General features: G+C 42.7%; 1 protein-coding gene across 6 annotated transcripts in view; it reads right to left on the bottom strand.

Moving 5' to 3' along the window:
• Positions 1-20,962, bottom strand: part of OGDH (oxoglutarate dehydrogenase) — a 57,333-nt gene that overhangs the window by 3,801 nt on the left and 32,570 nt on the right. For all 6 annotated transcript variants that reach the window (XM_088658003.1, XM_088658001.1, XM_035140240.3 and 3 more), the window contains 18 exons: positions 20,118-20,233; positions 16,431-16,585; positions 14,366-14,512; positions 13,711-13,801; positions 12,512-12,691; positions 12,159-12,287; positions 10,587-10,766; positions 10,104-10,256; positions 8,242-8,344; positions 7,710-7,838; positions 6,763-6,913; positions 6,362-6,489; positions 6,066-6,244; positions 5,515-5,586; positions 5,016-5,138; positions 3,651-3,723; positions 1,917-2,080; positions 636-790 (listed from right to left, as the gene is read on the bottom strand). In XM_088658003.1, coding sequence (XP_088514129.1) covers positions 636-790; positions 1,917-2,080; positions 3,651-3,723; positions 5,016-5,138; positions 5,515-5,586; positions 6,066-6,244; positions 6,362-6,489; positions 6,763-6,913; positions 7,710-7,838; positions 8,242-8,344; positions 10,104-10,256; positions 10,587-10,766; positions 12,159-12,287; positions 12,512-12,691; positions 13,711-13,801; positions 14,366-14,512; positions 16,431-16,585; positions 20,118-20,233 — 2,428 coding nt within the window. The remainder of the gene's footprint in view (positions 1-635; positions 791-1,916; positions 2,081-3,650; positions 3,724-5,015; positions 5,139-5,514; positions 5,587-6,065; positions 6,245-6,361; positions 6,490-6,762; positions 6,914-7,709; positions 7,839-8,241; positions 8,345-10,103; positions 10,257-10,586; positions 10,767-12,158; positions 12,288-12,511; positions 12,692-13,710; positions 13,802-14,365; positions 14,513-16,430; positions 16,586-20,117; positions 20,234-20,962) is intronic.

The raw sequence follows: 20,962 nt of genomic DNA, 5'->3' as shown, positions 1-20,962 counted from the left end.
TTGCTACTGAGTAATAGACTATGTCCAGTTATGTAAGCCCACATACAGAGCGCAGTGCTGTGACATTCCTAGAGTTCCCCAACAAAGGCCTGTTCCCAGATGGTTGAGTCCAGACCTCCCTTAAAATACTTGCTGCCACAACCTATGCTGCTCTTTCTGTATTCTTACTTGAGTGCATCCACACCAGGCATGTGGAGGGAGAGACGTTTACCTTGGAACCCCACCCACACCAGAGCAGAGACAGGTAAAACATTAATTTAAGTACCATAACTAACAAAATAGATGGTCACGGTATACCAATTTCCCAACTTAAAACAACTGTCCTAATTTTCATGACACCTATCCTCTTTTACATACGCTTCCCCAGCCTGCTCCAGCTGCAGTACCACTTGCAAGGCGATCTACCAGCAACTACTACTCTGTTCTGTGGGAAGGATCCTGGTGATTTTTTAATATGTTAATGGTGTTTGTGTTCTCAAAATATGCAGTTTGACATTTTGTTCCACTCCCCTACTGTCGAAGAAGAATGAGTGGAAGGAATGATCGCCACAACTGTATCTACCTCCAGAGCAAATATCTGAAGCTTGGCCTCCACCCACTGATCTGGCACCTGACTGTCAGAAGGCGGTCCTTACCACACTGGCTTTGCCCGGTCAATGGTTGTGCGGAGTCTGGGCTTCACGTAATCATAGTATCCTTGGTTTTTGTGCTCTTCTTGACACCAAACAAGGTCTGCATTTGGGTATTTATGGAATTCCTTCAGCAGGAGATCAAATGGGAATGGCGACAGCTACAAACAACAGAAAGTTTATAGTTCACAAGGACTGTGACCACCCAGCAACAGACAAATTGTGGTGGGAAAAACAGCAGCCTTAGTTTGTTAGTTCCATGCAGAAGAAACAGGTTGCATGCAGCCTTTTTCATTTAGTAGAAAGCTTTCAGAGTCTAGAAATACACTTCTTAATCCCAGCAACATTCAGGGTTGCCAGACGTAATAGAGGACCGGACTTCTGTGCCTTTAATTGCCCTGCTCTCTTTTGAGTCTGGAAACCTTAAAGAGAAACCAGCAGACCCTTTGCTTGGAAATTAAGCAAAGGTTCTGCTGGTTTCTCTTTAAGGTTTCCAGACTCAAAAGAGAGCAGGGAAATTAAAAGACACAGAATTCCTGTCCTCTATTGAGCCTGGCAACCCTAGCAACATTATACTATTTGAAGTTTGAGGTCACTCCTGAGGCCAAATGCAAATGTACCTACAACTGTATGACATGGGCACAAACCACTTTCCCCTGAAAGTAAAGGCAGATTGCAAGAATATTTACCTCCGTCTTAGTTCAGGGAACAAATCCCCAGGGCTTAATGGAGATGTCCACTATAAGAAACTCGGCTGACCTGAATCTCTTAAGTATTCTGCAAATTGCTGCTCAACACCATTAAGAGCCTGTTTCCAGAATGAGCTCCTTCTTATATGTCTGCAGCATGCTTGAACAATAAATGCTCCCACTTCAGAACTTTAGTCTGTAGGGCTCATCTGAAGTACTAAAATGTGTCCCCTGGAGGGGTTTTACTGCCTCCAGAGCAGTGTTTGGAAGGTTAGATTAGGCCAGGCATCCCCAAACTTTGGCCCTCCAGATGTTTTGGACTAAATTCCCATCATCCCTGACCACTGGTCCTGTTAGCTAGGGATCATGGGAGTTGTAGGCCAAAACATCTGGAGGGCCGCAGTTTGGGGATGCCTGGATTAGGCTATCAAGCCAAGAGGTTTGGGAGTATCAATTTAAAATTCAGCCCATACCTTCTCCTAAAATGCCTTTCAGTTTAAAGAGAGAATCTAAAACACTTCATTTCAGACCTCAGGTCACACTACAGACTCACACTGACAATTTTAAGCAACAGAAATAGCTCCTGTACCCCCCCTACCTGCTCCACCCTTGTGATCGCCACGTCTGATTCCATATCCCGAGTCTTGCGCTCTCGGGTGAGTTCATAGTAGATTTTACCAGTGCAGAAGAGAACTCGCTTCACTCCCTCTGGATTCTGCGCAGCAGGGCCGTTTTCTGGGATGACACGCTGGAAATGAGTCCCTGAAAAGGAGAAGTGTTTTTGTTTGTTTAAAAAAACAACCTTATTTATATAGTCCCATCAGCAAGTCTGGTGCTTTGCAGACCACAAGAGGATAGGTCCCTGGCTCTAGGGAGCTTACAATCTAAAAGTTCAACACAGGGGAAACAGAAGAAAGGAGGCAGGGGTAAACAGGAAAAGAAAATGCTGTTTCAGTTGAACAAGCTTAGGGTTAGTTACAGATCAGTTAAGGCACCTTTTTCAGAGACAATTAGCCCTGTCAGACACAGAACGTATATTTAGACAGAGTGTTTACATCAGGCATCCCCAAACTTTGGCCCTCCAGATGTTTTGGACTACAATTCCCATCATCCCTGACCACTGGTCCTCTTAGCTAGGAATCATGGGAGTTGTAGGCCAAAACATATGGAGGGCCAAAGTTTGGGGATGCCTGGTTTACATGGACAAGACTGAGCTAAATAAATATGATTAATGTAGAACCAAGAGAGCTATGCAAATGCTGTTTAAGGAAATTTTGGTTCCCAGCTGCCCATCTTGAACTTTTGAGTTCCTATTTTAGAGTTAAACAGCAGTGGAGAACTGGTTCTTATGTATGGTTCTCTTCACAGGGACTTGAAGCAAATCAGAAGCAAGGCAAGGCACTGCCTTGCAAACACGCTGTGTACCACAGCAGCAGCAAAGCCAGCAAGTTGGTTCCCTTAGACCTGGGTTCCAAAGCTCCCAGCTCTGAGGCAAGCAATAGCTACCTATATAGCAGCTTCAAGGGCATGCTTTTACTTATGGTGATGACATCTGGGGTGGGGGAGAGGTGGGTTTTTTGTTTTGTTTTGATTATGTATTTAGATTTTGTATTATTATGCTGTGAACTGCCCTGAGATCTACGGATGGAAGGTGGTATACAAATTTAATAAATAAAATGAAATCTGTCCCTGAGCATGCAGAAGAATCGAGAAAGATCAATCATCATTGTGGGGTATTATGACCCTCTAGGGAAGAAAGACAAAGAGCACTGTGTTGTATTTCTGGCTTTGCTAATCCTGATTTTCAGGGGGCAACTGCTACCCTGCACTGGCAACATGGAAAATGCCAAATTTAAAGACTGAGTTAGAGGCCCCTTTGACTGGGTCTTGACACTCTCAGGGCATAATACTGAACCAGAGAACTGCGCTATTGAGCTATTATTGTAGGACACTACTGCAGTATTTAAAGTGCTGAATGTGAAGTTCTCCTGTATTCTCCTAGCAAGCTGAATTAGAAATGAGATTCTACAGTGGTCTCCCAAATCAACCCTTTCTAGGAATCTGCTCTGTCTGGCTATATTTCTACCTACCAGATGAAGAGAACAGGAGATGGGAAGTGTGGGAGCAGGTATCCAGCTAAAACCTAGTCAGCAAACGTGCTTTTCATGGCCACACACACACAAAAATGGACCAGGTTTTTCTGCAGGGCACAGCTGCCCCAAGTCAAGGCTACGGTTTCCTCACCTGACTACCAAGTCACATTATCTTCTGCCTGGCAGTGAAATACAAGGGAAGAAATTCCTCCCTGAACCCAGTCCCAAGCCTGCCGTACCTGGCAACATGTCATCAAAGCTGGAGCGAGCTTCAGGGTGACGCAACAGGGACTTTGGAGTGAAGACTATCAGCTAAGAGAGCAAAGGAAAGAAAAAGGATTCCAGAGTTATAGCCAGTATGGGATGGAAACATTTCCTGAATTAAGTACTGAATCATTATACATTCAGGAGTAAAAAAGCCCAATAATCTGAAGTCAGTAAACACAGATGTTTTGAAGCAGTAACAATGTGACCCAAAGTCTACTAGGAAAGCACTGTCTATCCAGACATGTCTAACACACACCAAGATGATGATAATTATCAGGAAAATATCATTTTCATGCTTGTAATTCTGCCTTACTGAGTCGGAATTGTTTTGCCATAATGAACTGCATCATACACACAGAATGATTTAGGGAAGACTCTGTGAACCTCCAGATATTGCTAGACTCCGAACTCCCATAAAGCCCCAACCAGCATGGGCAGGGATGATGGCAGTGGCACCAGATCCCCCACTGCTGGCCCAGAGAACAGCAACACAAATGGGATACACAGAGGGCTGATTTGACTGCAGATTTATTGCCCCCTTAGTATTACTTTTGTGTGTGCCAATGAAGTGGTATTGTGTTTTGAGTATCCAGTGTTCCTTACACTATTGCAAAAAAATGCCAGTATCAATGTATTGTGAGCGAGCACAACTTTGTCAGATTTGCACTCACTGTGATACTGCAGGAGATCCTGAAACATACCGAACTGCTGGGGACGGCAAAACACTTGGGACAGCTCAGGAAACAGAAGGGTTTTATGCAGTTTTATGAAAAATAAAATAGACCCATCTTTGGTATGATCCAGCAAAGCTCTGAAGCCTCACTCTACTGGCATGACAGCTGGATTTGACCCAAACTAGCCTTTTTCCATCAGCAATGACCCTTGACTCAGCCTTTCTAAGTAATGAATGGGCGGGAGCTGCACAAGTATTTATCAAGAAGAGCGGCAAAGTTATGCGATTTGAAGGAGAACCAAAATAATACATTCTGTCCAAAGGCATTCATTTAAGAAATCAGAAACAGAGCTCCCATGGAAATGGGTGCCGTAAAAACACAAAGGAAAAACACTTTCTGGATAATCAGAATTCATCAAGGATTGGTTGGCTTGCCAGACCACTTCTAACTTATTTCTGGTTCCAGGCTAGTGGTTCCAGCTCTCTCATACAGCAAGGCTTTTGTCTTTCCTTGATGCATTGATAAGATAGAATGCCAGGGGAACAAAAAGGCTCTACAGGTTCCCAAGTCATTTCACCATCCCACTTGTATTGTGTGCTGGAGTTGGGGGGAGGAGAAAGCACATGCTGCTTCTGAAGTGAGGAAGTCATTCTACACACTGACCGGCTTCCGAAAGGGGAGAAGAATCTGCCTCCGCACAACATGGAAAAAGTTTGCTGGTGTGGAGCAGTTCACCACAATCCAATTGCAGTCATACAGCTGGCGCACATCAAAGTCATCTAGTTTCTTCAGGAGGGAAAAATACAAGTTAATAGCTGCGAAATGCTGCAGGCATAAACAAATAGACAAACAGCCAAAACATGACTATAATAAAATCAATTGCACAATATAATCTTCTATCACATACTCTGATTGCTAGTGGAGGATCAAGTATGACCTTTAATACCCAGGTAGAAGTAACACAGCACTGAGATTCATAGAGGCTTCAAGGACATGAACCTCATTCAGGGCTGAGGACCAAGACACACAAGGCCACCATTTCACATGTTACATTAAGAAGTCCTTTCCGGAACCACTTCTTGATACTCTCAAGAAATAGGGACTAGAGTGTGCTTAAGCACAAACGGAAGAAGCAGGAAGTGCTCTCACAGACTTAACTCACCGGGAAGACATCTGGATCGTCATTGCACATCTGCAGAAACCTCTCTGGTCTGGCAGAAGAGTGCTCAGGGCCCTGCAAAAAGAAAGGGGGAAAAAGACTTTTAAGGATTTGGATTAAAACTTTATTGGCTAAACTGTATACTGACTGAAGCAGTTTAGGCACCAGCAGTAGCCAGTATTAAGTTGGGGGGGGGGGATAAGCCTTTGTTCCATGATTTTATCCTAAGGTTCTGATTGCGTCCCAATTTCATTGTTTTGTGAAAGGAATATAGCAGCCAGAGGCTTTCGCTTACTATCTGACTCAGACTTTATGATAGCATTAAGAACACCAAGCTCCGGTACTACTAATACTTCATCTTTAGCCATGCATAAACTTACAATGGAAGAGGCTATGCTAAATTGTTCCATAACCTGCAACATACTTATCAGGGTCTACTGCCTTCCTATTCTCAGAGGAGCCTTTTCTATGAGGCAATTGCATGGGCCATGCCTATCTAAAATCTAAATCTAAGACAAGCAAAAGACTGTTTAGCAACAGTAATGTTTCCTTACCATGCCCTCCATGCCATGGGGCAGCAGCAGCACGATGCCATTTTGTCTCACCCATTTGGCTTGTCCAGAGCAGATGAATTGATCAATAATACACTGAGCTGTATTGTGGAAGTCACCAAACTGGGCTTCCCACACCACTAAAGCGTTGGGGCTGGCCATAGCAAAGCCTAGCTCAAATCCTGCAATGACACGAATTAAAAACAATATGTTTTTCTGGAACCTTATGAGTGGGAGACTCAAACAGTACCAAATTAACTTACCCTCAATTTCTGTAAGGAGCCATGAGATGTACTTACCTAGCACTCCATACTCTGAGAGGGAGCTATTGCAGACTGTATATGGAGCTTGGTTTGGCCACAGATGGTTCATGGGAATACAGGTCCTCTTGTCAACATTTTGATCGTGCAAGACATGGTGCCGATGGCTGAAGAGGGAAAAAAGAAAGCCCTGCAATTTAACTGGTTAGAGTGACCAGGTGAGGCATTAAAGCAAGCACACATGCAGTCCAATCCTAACACTGAGTTAGGTACACCTAACTATAAAGCTTTAATAGATTTACATTGCTCTGGTTAAGGTGTTTCATTTGCAGCTGGAAAAGCTTTAGACCAAACTCATTATTGTGACCTGCTGCTAGGTACAATGACACTTTGAGATGCAACCCCTTAGGAATGCATTCTTTTTTAGGTGGGCACTTTACCTGAATGTCCCTCTCTCAACATCCTGCCCGCTCAGTCGGATGTGGATTCCCTCTTTAAGGAGAGAGCCGAATGCCATGTACTCTGCTAATGCCCAGTCTACAGTTCTATTATTAACCAACTCTCCACGTGTTTTTAGAATTCTGCTTAAACCTGCAGAGAGAGAGAAGAAAAAGTTTTCAGCCTGCCTTGCTTGAAGAAACTACAATGATTGACTCCAGAGTACAGTCTTAACTCTACGGGTGACTCTAGGACAGCACTGTTCACATTCATGCTTGAACTCAGCACCCAAAATACCTTGAAATACTGCTGCTCCAGAGAATGTGGGGTGAAAAAATGAAAAACATTATAATATAAAGGTGCAAAAGAAAAAGTGGTGAGGAGCCAAGTTGAAGGGTTCTGTTTTGAAGCAATATCTCCTTCCACTAAAGCAAATGTATAGTGGACTGGGACATATTATATACGAATAATTCATAAACGTTCAAAGCAAACAAAGAACAGAAATTGGTGAATGTTCATTAGTTGCTGAACATCTGTCTGAAAGTGACTGAAGAAATTTGCAAAGGATGTTGTAAGCATATGGTCCTCATGGACCCCTGCAGACATGACTAGTATTTAGCCCACTGTGATGCATGCTCAGTATGTGCTGGGCAAGAGCATAAGTGCCACAGAGTGTCCCCCTCTCCCTAGTGCTCAGATTATATGTGAGTCTCCCCACACAAGAACATCACTTCACTGAAACCCCTTCATGAGTAGGTTGTTTATCCACAGCATTCTCACACTGACTGGCTCACTGTGTACCTAAGAGTCCACCATACCACCTAAAGTGAGATGGAATGCTAAGGATTATTATTAAAAAGAAGCCCAGTATTGCCTTTTCTTGTGCAGCCTTCACTACATTAAAGATGAACCCTGAGGAATTAATGGCTATCAATGTGGAAAGTCATACCACCATGAATTGTGAAGTTTTCAACAGGCACTGAGCTGGCCACCTTTCCTATATGGCCCAAATCTTCTTCATTTAGACCAGTGGAAGGGCAAGTCATGCTTCTGGGTTGGCCATCCAGAGTGAAGAAACCTAGGGAAGTAAAGGAGAGCACGTTTAATGAGATGAGCACCCCATTCATAGAACAGTGGAGGAAGATCTAGTTTCTGGAACACTAAACTATGTAAAAGTGGCCCTTTCATTGCCTTTCTCCTTTTGAGAAGAAGAAACTTGGCAAAGAAACCATCCTGAGCTAAACACTGAACAAAATATTCCTTGCCAGAGCATCTGCAGAAAGGACAAAACTTGCTCATAAAATGCCCCTCTCTTTACTAAGTGTGTAATGCTCACTTCTTCCTACAGTTTTTATACGGGATTTCAGTACTCGGAGCATGGGGCAAGTATCTCTCTTTTTAGTGCCAGGAGCTGCATGTGTAATCCCTTGGCAGCAGAACTACCTTTTAACAAAAGGTATTAGGAAGCAGCCAGCGCCTACCAGGCCACGGAGAATCTAGCCAATGCTTGATGTGAAGGATTTTCTCATCCTTGGACCTGGCAAGGGCTTCTTCACAGATCTTATCATACTTGGAAATTTCCTCCTGAAATGCATAATCAACACAATGTAAGAATTAGAAGGGTGAGCCTAAACTGAAAAATTGGCATCAGTTCATTCTAAGTAAAGAGTTCAGGAAGCATTCTATTATATCTGCATTCTATTCCATTATTATTTATTCATTTTACTCTTAAAAAAAGATACTGCTTTTCCTTTATAGGAAAATGCCAAAGCTGTTTCCAAAGACAATGAAAACTAGTGAACAAAATGAAGACCACCAGAAAACAACAGCAGCAAAAACATGTGATATGGAATTTTAAGCTGTTCAGCAGTTGACTGATTTTGACTTATTTACCATATTTCCTTCTAGCACAAAAGGGCATTGTCCTACTACAATCAATATGGTCATAAAAAGGCAATGTAGAAAATAACACAACTGGGGGAGAATGTATACCCAGGAGACACCTCCTTTGTAAAAAGGAAAATGGCCCTGAAGTTGGAAGACATTGCACATATGCTGCCATGGAACTCAGGCGGCATGAGGGTGGTGCACAAACACAAGTTATCTGTTTGTGGGGTGGCAGGCTAAAAGAAAATCACACGATCTGCTACAAGTAAGGCATACTTTTGGGTTGGGGGTGAGTTATGGAATTATCTAATGTTTCTGCCCCGTCTGCAAGATCTTTAGGTATGCTGCCCCATTCGAATCTTAAAGGTGTCATGTGGGGTGAGAGTGAAAACTATTTGCTCCAATCCAAATTAACCCCATCAGAATCTGCCAAGAGTGCAGAACCCATATCAACTTAAATAGTGCTGGATTGGGGTGGGGAGATTGTGGTTGGATGATGTACACCATTGGGTATTTCAATCCTGGCGCCTCTAATCATGCAGGGTATGTATGCTTCTATTAAATCCTAACTCCCCTTCTGCATGGTATATTGGCAGGTCTGTGGATAGTGATTTTTTCCATTCCCCTTGTTTAGCACCATTTGATAGTCACCAACTTGTATTTTTAGTCTGCAAATAAAGGGAAGCCTATCACTTGGCAACACGAGGAAATATAATTACAACTTATCTTAAATATGCGTCACCCTGTATTGTTTTGATTAGTTACAGAATGACAACAGGCTCTTAAACTCCTCTCCATGACAGTTAACTGTTAGACATGACACAATAAACGTGGTTTTAGACCAAGCATCCCCAAACTTGGGCCTTCAGATGTTTTGGGACTATAACTCCCATCATCCCTAGCTAACAGGACCAGTGGTCAGGGATGATGGGAATTGTAGTCCCAAAACATCTGGAGGGCCAAGTTTGGGGGTGCCTGTTTTAGACTGATGGTAGAAAACTGTTCTAAGCTTTAGTGTAATATTTACAGGACTAGAGAGGAGGAAAAATTCTGGGCCAAGAAATGGCAATAACATTAGCAAGATAGAACCAGCCTTTTGAAAAGTTTTGTTGTTCTGAAGCGTAACCACACATCATACTTAAACCTCTCTGATATTTTGTTCAGAGCTTCATCCTCCCCATTTATCAGAATGCTTCTTCAACATCTTTATATTTCATTTATACTAGATTCTTTTCCTAGTTCTTTTTTCATAACGCTGTTACAGCCTTCTACATTCAGCTTGAGACAGTGGCAGATGATCTTGCTCTATAGGCTAAAGTAAATTTTAGTTTGCACTTCTTTGACCTCAGTTGAGCTTCCTTCCGCTTAGTCATTAAAATAAGATTATGCAACATCTTTAAGAGCTTAAAATGGGTCAGTAGCTCCAGATTGACTGTGAAGATATAAATGAGTGTACCTCATACTCTGGCTGATTTACCACTCCTTGTGAAACTAGAGTCTCAGCATATTTCTGTAGCACCGGCTTCTGCTTTCGGATCTGCTTGTACATCAATGGCTGGGTAAACATGGGTTCGTCCATTTCATTGTGCCCATTGCGCCTGTAGCATACCTGGCACATTTGCAGAAAACAACAGAAACCTCATCACACTCCATCTTCGAAAACTAAAGGAAGTTCCAAGCACCAATTATTAACTATTTGGAGATATCTGATGCAAGGAAAAGTTCAGAGGGACTAATTGTGATGGCATGTTAGCAAATTTTGGTGTCATCTAAGTATCGGCTTACTTGAATGAAAAAAAGGAAATGTTAATCACACAAACAAAGGCTTATGGGTTTAAGTTTTAGCATGTTTACTAAAATATATTTATGTTTCCTCTCAAACCTATTATCATACCCACAGATCACACAGGTATCCCTCAAAACAGGAGGTGGCACTTACCAGATCCACCACTACATCTTTGTGGAAAGTACTCCGCCATTCAGCTGCCACATTGCATACATACACCACAGCCTCTGGGTCATCAGCATTGACATGGAAAATGGGTGCATTAACCACCCGGGCCACATCTGTTGGGTACGGAGAAGAACGAGCCATTCGAGGGTCAGTAGTGAATCCAATCTGCAGAAGACAATAGAAGCCGCTTAAGTAATTGTAAAGAGTGCTTTATAGGTGGGTTTTTTTTACTGTTGATTTGTTTTATTGTTTTTATTTGTTTTACTGTTTTATATAATTTGTTGCAACTGTGATGTTCTACTATATTATTTATTGTATGTAAGCCGCTTTTTGACTTCTGTGAGTGAAAAGCAGCATATAAAAAAATTGAATGAATGAATGTTTGCACACCATGCTTTTTCATTCTTGGGCCCCACCCCACCCCCTTCAAAAAGTTGTAATCAGCATTTGTTTTCTTTGTGTGCAATGAAGGTTACTTCAAGCAAATCGTCTTGCATCTGTAAGGGTCTGGCAGAACACTGAGAATTTTTCTTTTTTGGGGGGGAATCTCAGTTGCTGAAGATAATTGTGGGAGGAGCATCTTATCGATAGTAGTCCCTCCATTTTTCATGCCTACCATCTAGCTCATGGCTGCTAACTGTTGAATTCCTATGTGTCTCTATTCAATAAAGGCTTCCCTCCCCACAAAAACCAAACTGGTCAGTGATGACTTTCCTCTTAAACAGTGTAACAAGACCATTTTATTGGAAGACCCTATTTACTAACATGTTTTGGAATCATCAGCATTAAGATACCTTAGGAAGTCCAAGATGAAATCTAGCTCATTCTTATTTAAGTCACTCCTAGTTCTCTCGTCTAACCACTAAAAAAATGGTCTTCACCAGGCAAGTCCGAAGTACTGCTGTATTTGCTTCAATTTTTATATAATCTCAACTGTGCAATAATTTAGCTGCTTTTATTTCATTTATTTTATTTTATTTTAAGGTTAATGATAAAGAAAGAAGCACTGAATTCTTGCTGCTTAACAGAAAACCTTATCTATATTCAGGACTTCAATTTCAAATGTTCATTTGACAAATTTGAGGAAAGGAACAAGAGAAAAACCAACTAGTCTCTTTTTTGAAGAGTTTTAGTTTTCAAAGAGTTTGCACAGGTGAGACAAAAGTAGATTCATTTCAACAAGACTGCCAGGAGCCCAGAAAGTCTTCTATACTCAGTTCTGCCAAGATCCAGGAAAGCTAGCATGAATAAGAAGATGACCCAAACCATTTTCTCAATGAATTAGCTCAGTTATGAAAAGCCAGTGCTTTGGTTGTGAACTCAACTGTTATAGCTCAGCCAGCAGCAATCTGTGAAATGGGCATGGCCTTTCAATATGTTTCCCCATATATTTTGGAAGGAAGAGAAATCTGATTCAGTTGCAGTACATAATGGCATTACCCAGCTTCTACTATAAATGCACACAGTTCAAAAGATCACTCTGTCTCTTCTTGGTAGATTTTAAAGTGGAAAAAAGTTACGGAAGCTGACATTATAATAATGAAATCCATATTTTACCTGGTTGTTCACTACCACATGAACAGTCCCATATGTGGTATAGGAAGGCAGGTCACTCAAGTGGAAAGTTTCATAAACTATACCTTGCCCAGCAAAGGCAGCATCTCCATGCAAAAGAATAGACATCACCTTTGAGAACCAAAACACAAACAAAAGGCTTGTCAATAATCTTGAAGCAGTAAGTGCCCAGAACTGAATGCAGACTGTAGTGATGCTCTTTGAGGATACATAATTGGCTGGAGAAGGAAGCAGGTACAATAAGCAATGTTTGACACTGTAACTATTTGGGCACGAAATAAAAGTTTTTCCATTTTGTCCACCCATACACGTACAACTGAAAAGGACCAACTTACTTTCTTCCCTTCGGTGTCCCCACAATAAAACTGTTCTGCCTTTGTCTTGCCCTGAACTACAGGATTAGAAGCCTCCAAGTGAGATGGATTTGCAACCAGTGAAAGGGTGATGGTTCGGTCAGTGACACGATTAATCCTCCGATGGTACATTCCCAAATGATACTTTACATCCCCTGAGCCCTGAGGAAAGAGAGGGTAAGACAGATTAAGTAGCCTGGGCCTTTGATGCTGTCAATTTTCAGAGCCTCATGTTTGGTCACAAAATGTTTGTGGTTTGAGTTCTTTGAGGTTTGAGGGAATGAACTGGAAGTTCAAGGTGCATGGAGTGTTCATTCAGAGCTATCATAGAGACGGCCAGAACACAAACACAGAACAGGGAATGAATGGTGCTGATTAGAGACTTTTTTCTTTCTTTCTTCACCTGAACAAACTGATGAGCTTTTGCAACTATCAAGAAGGAATCTATCCAGAATGTGATTTCAGCACTATTACCTTATATGCAGATACCTGCACGAGTGGCTGCTAGGAATCAATAATCATGTACCATGGTTACATTCGGTATTATCCTAGGTTACCTGAGAAGTGCTTGGTATCTCACAAGGCTCACTTTAATAAAGCCACCACTGCTCAGAACAAGGCAGCAGCAGTAGTACTACTACGGGATCATAACCTGTATTATCTACTCTGGAAGCTCAGGTTCTATGAAAGGCCAGGTTCAGAGAACTGAAAAATTCCCCAATGACATTCAGTCACAACAGAAATGACATTCTGTGCTGTGTAAAAAAGTTGCATATAACTTCCAACACTGTAGAAAAGCTGTTCAGCTTAGTAGCCAAGCTGGCCTCACTGAACAAGTGACAAAAATACTGGAAGGCAAGCTTTTAAAATCCCACATGACTCAGAGGACTCAGCTACATTCCGGCGATTACTGTATATCGTTATAACTGTGTTATAAACATGCAACACCAGATGGTGCTGTAGAGTTTGATCCTTCGGCAATATGATTTTCCATTATGAGATTTAGAACGCGTTTTCCTGTAACGCTTTTTTATGTGTCTAGATCCATCCTAAGAGAGGATGTTTGGAGGGGGAAATGGGGACAGTGCTGTTGCATCTGCTTTCAAAGCTAACTAATCATTACCTCCCCATGTAGTGGAGTAGAAGGAGACCATTCAAACACAAATTAAGGAGTAACTCACCTCATCGGCAGCTTCCAGCTTAGAATCAAATTGGCAGAATATCTGCTCCAACTCCTTCCTGATAACATTGGCAAGCACATTCAGACGCCCTCTGGAAAACCAAAACCAAATTTAGCAAGAAGAATCTTTGACTCATTCTGACACACCTTCCCTTAAAGTTTTTTTTAAAAAAGATTGTAACATTTCTTGTTTATATAAACATCTGCCACTACTAGTTACACTTCATGTGACACTTTTATTCATTCATTTTATTCATTGTTAAAGTCATATCTAACTTTTCCTACAAGAACCTCAAAGCGGCGCACAAGCTTCTATCCCTCCCTGTTCCATCTTCACAACAACCCTGTGAGGTGATGATCAGCCCTAGGCCACCCAGTGAGTTTCATGGCTGAGGACTGCACTACACTTCACAAGTTCTGTGTTAGTCTTCACAGCATGTCTGTCAGATATAAAAATACCAGTCATTTTAAAAGTGGGACAATGAGCTGAGAGAAGAAAGACTTGCCCAACATATAAATAAAATTAAATAAGGCCATGGCAGAGATGAGGTATCAGTTCAGGTCTCTCAGATTCAAGTACAACTTGCTAGCCAGTGTATCTTCAGCACTCTTAGAACTCTCTTCTGATAATCAGCTTTCTGTAAGGATGAAGTTACCTATGAGGCATCCCCATGATGACGTAATCCACTCCTTTCTGGCTAGACCTGTCAATTATTGCCTTTAAGGCGGGGATCAGCACCTCACAGCCTTCCAAACCAAATCGCTTCTCAGATGACCATTTCCTATGCAGGAACTCCTCAAATCTGGAAAACAGAAGATATGTCATTTGTCAGACAAGAATTGCCACACAACCAACTAGAATGACTCAAAAGCTCCAAGAAGGAAGTGATTCTGAAAGGAATTTATCTCTGCACCATCACCCCCTGGCTCTGCATGGGATGTTCTGGCAGTTAACCCTTCCCACTATTTTCCCTCACAAGCTGGACATTAGAGACAACAGAGGTGAAAGATGCATGTGGAGAACCTTCATATAACACCCCCCCCCCTGACCTAAAGCAGGCACAGGCAAACTCGGCCGTCCAGATGTTTTGGGACTACAACTCCCATCACCCCTAGCTATCAGGACCAGCGGGCAGGAATGATGGGAGTTGTAGTCCCAAAACATCTGGAGGGCTGAGTTTGCCTATGCCTGATCTAAAGCATTGTGGATGTGGACAAAAACAGGAGTTGGAACATCTGTAGTACCGGTAGTTAATGGCTGAAGAACTTCAATTGCATTAAACTTACAGGCATAATAAGCATTATTATGTAGAGGAAATAGCAACACATGGTCAGGTCATAATGAGCTGCATTATTCAAAAGAAAGGGAAGAGTTAAAACCCAGTGCTAAATCACGGTCATATATTTCCAGATCTCTCAAATCTCTTGTTGTGTGACTCAGAGACAAGGGGTGGCAGTGGGGCGGGAAGATGAAGGGGAAATGATAAAGATTCAGGAAAATAATTTTGCAAGTCATCTCTAGAGAGACAGCAGAAGAATACATGCAACTAGATTATGGCATACATACACATTACTATTATTTATTAAATTTGTATACTGCCCTATACCTGTAGATCTCAGGGTGGTTCACAACATGTGTGATCTGAGGTTAGATACAGTTATTTTCAATGTAAAACTAAGTCAAAGCTGTGAGTAAGCAGAGAAAAGTGAGAAGAGCCAATACCCAAGGTCTTTCCTAAATGAAGAGCAGACTTTTCCCTTCATGCCATACTAATGATGGCCTACATTCAGCGCCATTAGAACACAAAAATACATCCTGTATAACTGCGGTAGGATGGAGAGGGTAACACGACTCCTGACTGCAGTGTTAGCTGGAAAAATATAGTCAAGGAACATGTACATGCCAGAGTGAAAGCTTAGCTTGAAAAACAAAAACCTCACTTAAATTGCATTGGAGGAGATGATAAATCCAGATAATAAAAAGAGATAAGTTAGAACAGAGATTTTCAACCTTTTTGAGTCCATGGCTCCTTTGATGAACTACATTCTCTCTGCGACACTGCTGTGGGGCTCAGGAGCCATTATGTCACCCCCTGCCTGCAGATCTGGCAGCCCCTCATCCCATTTTGAACACCCTCCCTTGTGGAGTGTTTCCTCAGCCTCCTCTCCTCTCCCCTCTTCTTGGGAGTCCTTTGGGCAGCTGCTGCCACTGGTCTCTGAGCTGCCCTGCCCCGTGCCCCAATGAGTGGTGTCTCCTCACACTGCCCCACAGGGCACTGGGACTTGTCTGTCCATTCCCAACAGCAAGGGCTGGTGGACTGGCTGGCTGGGCTCCCTCACCCACTTGCTTGCTTACCCACTTGCTTGCCGCCTCAGCTCCTGGCAACAAGCATGCCCCCTGACCAGCCCCAGAGGCACCATTCACCTGGGGAGCTTGTAGTCAGGGCTGCTGCAACAAACAGCTGTGCAAGCCTTGGGGAGGCAGAGATGCCACAGCACACTGGTTGAAAAACGCTGGTTTAGAACCATATATGTGCATCTCAGTTTGTTGAGACTCTTGAAACATTTGGTCCTTCTGGGCTGTGCACCTATGCTTGTAGGCCGCTTGTCCACTGCCATCAAACTTGAACCCTGAGGGGCCGAAGAGACTCGACCAAAAAACATACACACAACCCCCCCCCCCCCAAAAAAAATCCAGGAAAGTTGAAGAAATGCAAGTACCTGGTCGACCGGACTAGTCTAGCCAGCAGGGTGCGCTTCTCCTCGTTAGTGAACTGCATGACACCAGGAGTTTCAAATTTCTCCCTTATCCATTGGCACTGCTCCAGATCATTAATAAACATGAACTCTACACCAATGTGTTGGCAATAGGCCATCTATTAAACACAAAAAAGGATCAACACAAAATAAAGCAAGAGAGTTGACCATCTCACAGCACAGATTAAAGAAGTACTTTTTGAACAACTAAATATTATCAAATATATGGTATTTGGCGCTGTGGGTTAAACCACAGAGCCTAGGGCTTGCTGATCAGAAGGTCGACAGTTCAAATCCTCGCGACAGGGTGAGCTCCCGTTGCTCAGTCCCTGCTCCTGCCAACCTAGCAGTTCGAAAGCACATCAAAGTGCAAGTAGATAAATAGGTACCGCTACAGTGGGAAGGTAAACGGCGTTTCCATGTGCTGCTCTGGTTCGCCAGAAGCGGCTTAGTCATGCTGGCCACATGACCTGGAAGCTGTACACCGGCTCCCTCGGCCAATAACGCGAGATGAGTGCCACAACCCCAGAGTCGGTCACGACTGGACCTAATGGTCAGGGGTCCCTTTACCTTTATATCATCAAATAATTCTGTTTTATTTATTTATCCTTCTTTTCTTCTAAAAAACTTGGGGCAGTGCATAAGGGATAATTCCATTCAGTGGCGTATTAAGATGGGGGCGGTGGGTGTGTGCTGCCCCAGGCAGCAGGCTGGGCAGGGGGGCAGCAGGCTGGGTGGGGCTGACCATTTCTGATGGCCGCCGCCATCGAGGACTTAAACCCCGATGTGAGCGAGACTGCCTCACTCCGCGGCTTGCTCGCGGGGTTTGCCATGTCATAGGCCTCCTGCACGTGCATGCGGTGTGCCTAATGACGCCCCTGGCGGGATGCCTTCGGGTTTGCCACCCCGGGCAGCCAGGCTAGCGATGCCGCTGATTCCATTTTTCCATCATAACCATTCAGTAAGGTACACTACACCAAGGGAGGGGCAGAAAATTGTCCAGTGATGCTTCATAGATGACTTAGGATCTGAGCTGAGGTCTTGACAATCCAAATCTTATATACTGCACCACACTGGCACTGGCCAGTTTCATTAATTTGAATGAGATATACTTTCCTGAAACAGTCACAATCAGGCACATGAAGACTGTGCAGTTTCATTCAAATCTGGGACTGGAAAAACAGAAGTTGAACATCTAAGGTCTTCAAATAAGGTACTATTTTTCAAAACTTGGAAACTTATCAAGGGCTCCTCAATAAGATGATTAATAATGGCAGACAAACTTCCTTGAAAACAATAGCTTGATTCCCACTAATAATCTGTCTTTGAAATGTGTAGCTGCAGGGGAATGTAGTTTACATTCACATGCAGCAACAGTAAGACTAAAGAGGGCAATGCACAGCTGAAGTGCTAAAATGCTCCCTGAAGGTAGATGTTTGAAACTCAGAGGGGTAAGAAATAACGTAAGTGACTGTACTAGCTACTTTTTGAATTGGTTATGTTCAAATTTTAATACCAATGGAGGGAACTGGAAGGAGATGCAAGCAGAAGAGCAAAGGAATGTCTAGCAAGTGTTGGCAAGACTGACCTTTGCACAGCCTTGTTGGAAATTATTTTTAGGCATAGTCATGACACAGAACTAATGTAGGTAGAGGACACCAAGGTTGCATTTTCTTCACTAGGAAGTGGTGTTGCCTTATGAAGTATGTAAATTATAACCTGCTTACTGAGTGGGAAGATAACTCTGAAACCCAGAATAAAAGGAGATACATTTTGAGAAGTTAAGATGGACAAGAAAAGTCACTGCAGGTGAGGAAGCTGAGTGGTTGCCTTTATTTTGCACAACACAGTTACAGAAGACAGAGACAGGAAAGGAGAGCTCCTGTCCTTGAGGTTTTTCTTCTTCCCATCTCTTCCCCTTTCAAGAGTCAGCAGCAGCTGTTCATTTGCTGTGCTGAGCAAGAGGCACCCACACTGGCAAGGAAAGAAAAATCTATATGACTGCCAGAAAACAAGAGTTAGAAATGCTCTTCTAGCAAGAATGACTATTAAAATTTTAGCTTTCATATGTTCATAGTTTACAGAGCACAGTAATTTTTGTAGTTGCAACATCCAGAAGGATTGGTGTTCTCACATTTTCCCCATTGGATAACCACATTTTATCTTTTATTTCACTGCCTTTTTGAAGCTGCCAGAGCACCAGGGTCAAATACCTTATCCCTCTGCAGTATATTACCCTAATATAGTTTCTCTGGGGACAGGTTATTTGTCACAGCGTCTTATCTGCCCAAATCCTCACACACAATGCTAACATCTCTAAGGAGAATTCATAAAGACTTTTGAAATGTATTTTACATTTCAGACTAGAGAGTAGAATGGTATCAGCATGTAAAGTTGTACATGGGCTTCCACAATATCCCAACAAGAGGCAGCTGCTGCTGAAGACTCCTCTTGCAATTTCCAGAAGCAGCACATCGGCAACAGAAACACCACAGGCAACTATTTTACCACCTATGAAGGGGTCCACCCCAAGTTGCCTACAGGACCGGCTTGCTATCCTTCACGCAAACACTCGCTTCTTCACCCGTAACGGCCAATGGCAGCATTTCTGCTTTGCAGGGGGTTGGACCAGATGGTCCCCTGGGTCCCTTCCGACTCTACAATTCTAGGATTCGATTATTGCTTCTAATGATAGTAGTAATTGCAAAGGAAATAAATTGTTTCGAGAACTTGCGTTTACCAGCTGCCACTAGAGAGTAGTACAGATCAGTAACGGTGTTAAGGCAGAAGATTCAAACACTAGGTTTGTTTAATTATTTCATTTATATCTCAACTCTCTTCCAAGGAGCTCAATGTGGCATAATGGTACTTTCCCTCTCTATTCCCCCCGCCCAAAGCAACCGTAAGAGGTCACTTAGGCCAAGACTGTGAGTGGCCCAACATCACTCACTGAGCTTCATGGCTGAGCAGGGATTTGAACCTTGGTCTTCCATGACCTTGTCGAATAATCGAATCACTGCCCCACAGTGGCTCTCTTTCCTCTTTCCTACACAAAGATAATACCAGCTGGAAATATAGGTATGTCACTTGGGAAATAAGGTGCTAGTGTTTATTTTGTCACACGAGTGTGTAATGGGATACTTTTTCTGGCATGGAATCATAGAGTTGTAGAGTTGGAAGAGATCACGAGAGTCAGTCCAACTTCCTGCAAAGCAGGAATCTTTTGCCCAGTGTGAAGATTAGCTTCTGGACTACAATGTAATCACCATGTTAAAAAGCAGACCGACCGACCATAACTATCGCAGAGGGAAATTTTTGGGGATAAATTGCTTTGTTTCTGATTAGAGCACTGTTTGGACATCACTCCACCTTGCAAACTCTATGCACAGTGAGTTTGGGAGTTGATCTCTGGCTAATTTTGTATCCACTCTCAGCATGTAGAAGAGGGAGTGAAGATTGTGTGCTGAATTCAGCATGGCTTGGTGGGGAGCAGTGTTTTTATAGCTTATTGAAAGGAACAGAGGAAAAACACCGTTCTAAAACCTGTACCTTGCCTTGTTATGTATACACTGGAGTAGGGAGGAAGAAAAGTGACAACATCCAAACAGTGCTGACTCTCCAAGGCTCCTGCATCCTGTGCAGGTCTCTTACCTCTAAACGGCGGATGATTTCTCGAAGAGGGAGAGCAGACTCTTTTCCTCCAATGAAAGTGGTAGTGGGCAAGTGAAAAACCTTGTCGAGGTCCGATTCGTCCAGCCCATAAAACCCTGCAGAATTTTCATGGGTAGGAGAAGGCAAAGAAGGAGTGGGAAGAGGCGTTCAATGTAGACAGCCACAGCACAGGAACCAGGTTTTGGTGAAGGAGGGGAGGGACAAGAAAGCAGCACAAAATAAGCATGAAGGAGGTTTGTATGAACAACAACAAAAAAGGCGGCAATTAAAATAATGAACAGGTAAGCAAGAAAAAAAAAAGGTTACCGTAAAAGGCACGGAGGGTGTAACCACAGGTAATATACTTGCCGTTAAAATTGGTAATTAAATCCAGGGGAGGAATCAACAAGAATTTTAGACCCACATTCACACATTTTTTGGATGTTAAAGAGAAAAAAAGTATTGCAAAAATATATTGTCACCACATTTCACCACATATTTAAAATTAAAAGTAAAATGAAGCAGGAAATAAAAGAGTTAAAGGCCCAGCTCCCAGAACCAAAAGGTAGAAAAGCAGCATGATTATGTATCAGTTTTAGGGTTCTGTGTAGGACTCTCCTGAATAGCTCACTCCATGGGAACAAAGATTTGAGAATGAACTGGACTCTGCAAACAACGCTCTTCACAGGCCTCACAAAGGTTTTGCTTCCACAAAATTCTCTCTCAGCAATACATTTAAGCATCCACTATTCACGTTTACTGTGCAGGAGCACAGACCAGAAGTATCTTATTATTACCAATATTAAAATACTTCAGCATCTGTTGCTGGAATAATTAAGGAGCGT

The sequence above is a fragment of the Zootoca vivipara genome, chromosome 14, assembly GCF_965207765.1.
Source record: "Zootoca vivipara chromosome 14, rZooViv2.hap1.1, whole genome shotgun sequence".
NCBI lineage: Eukaryota > Metazoa > Chordata > Lepidosauria > Squamata > Lacertidae > Zootoca > Zootoca vivipara.
This window is presented reverse-complemented; position numbering and strand designations above follow the sequence as displayed.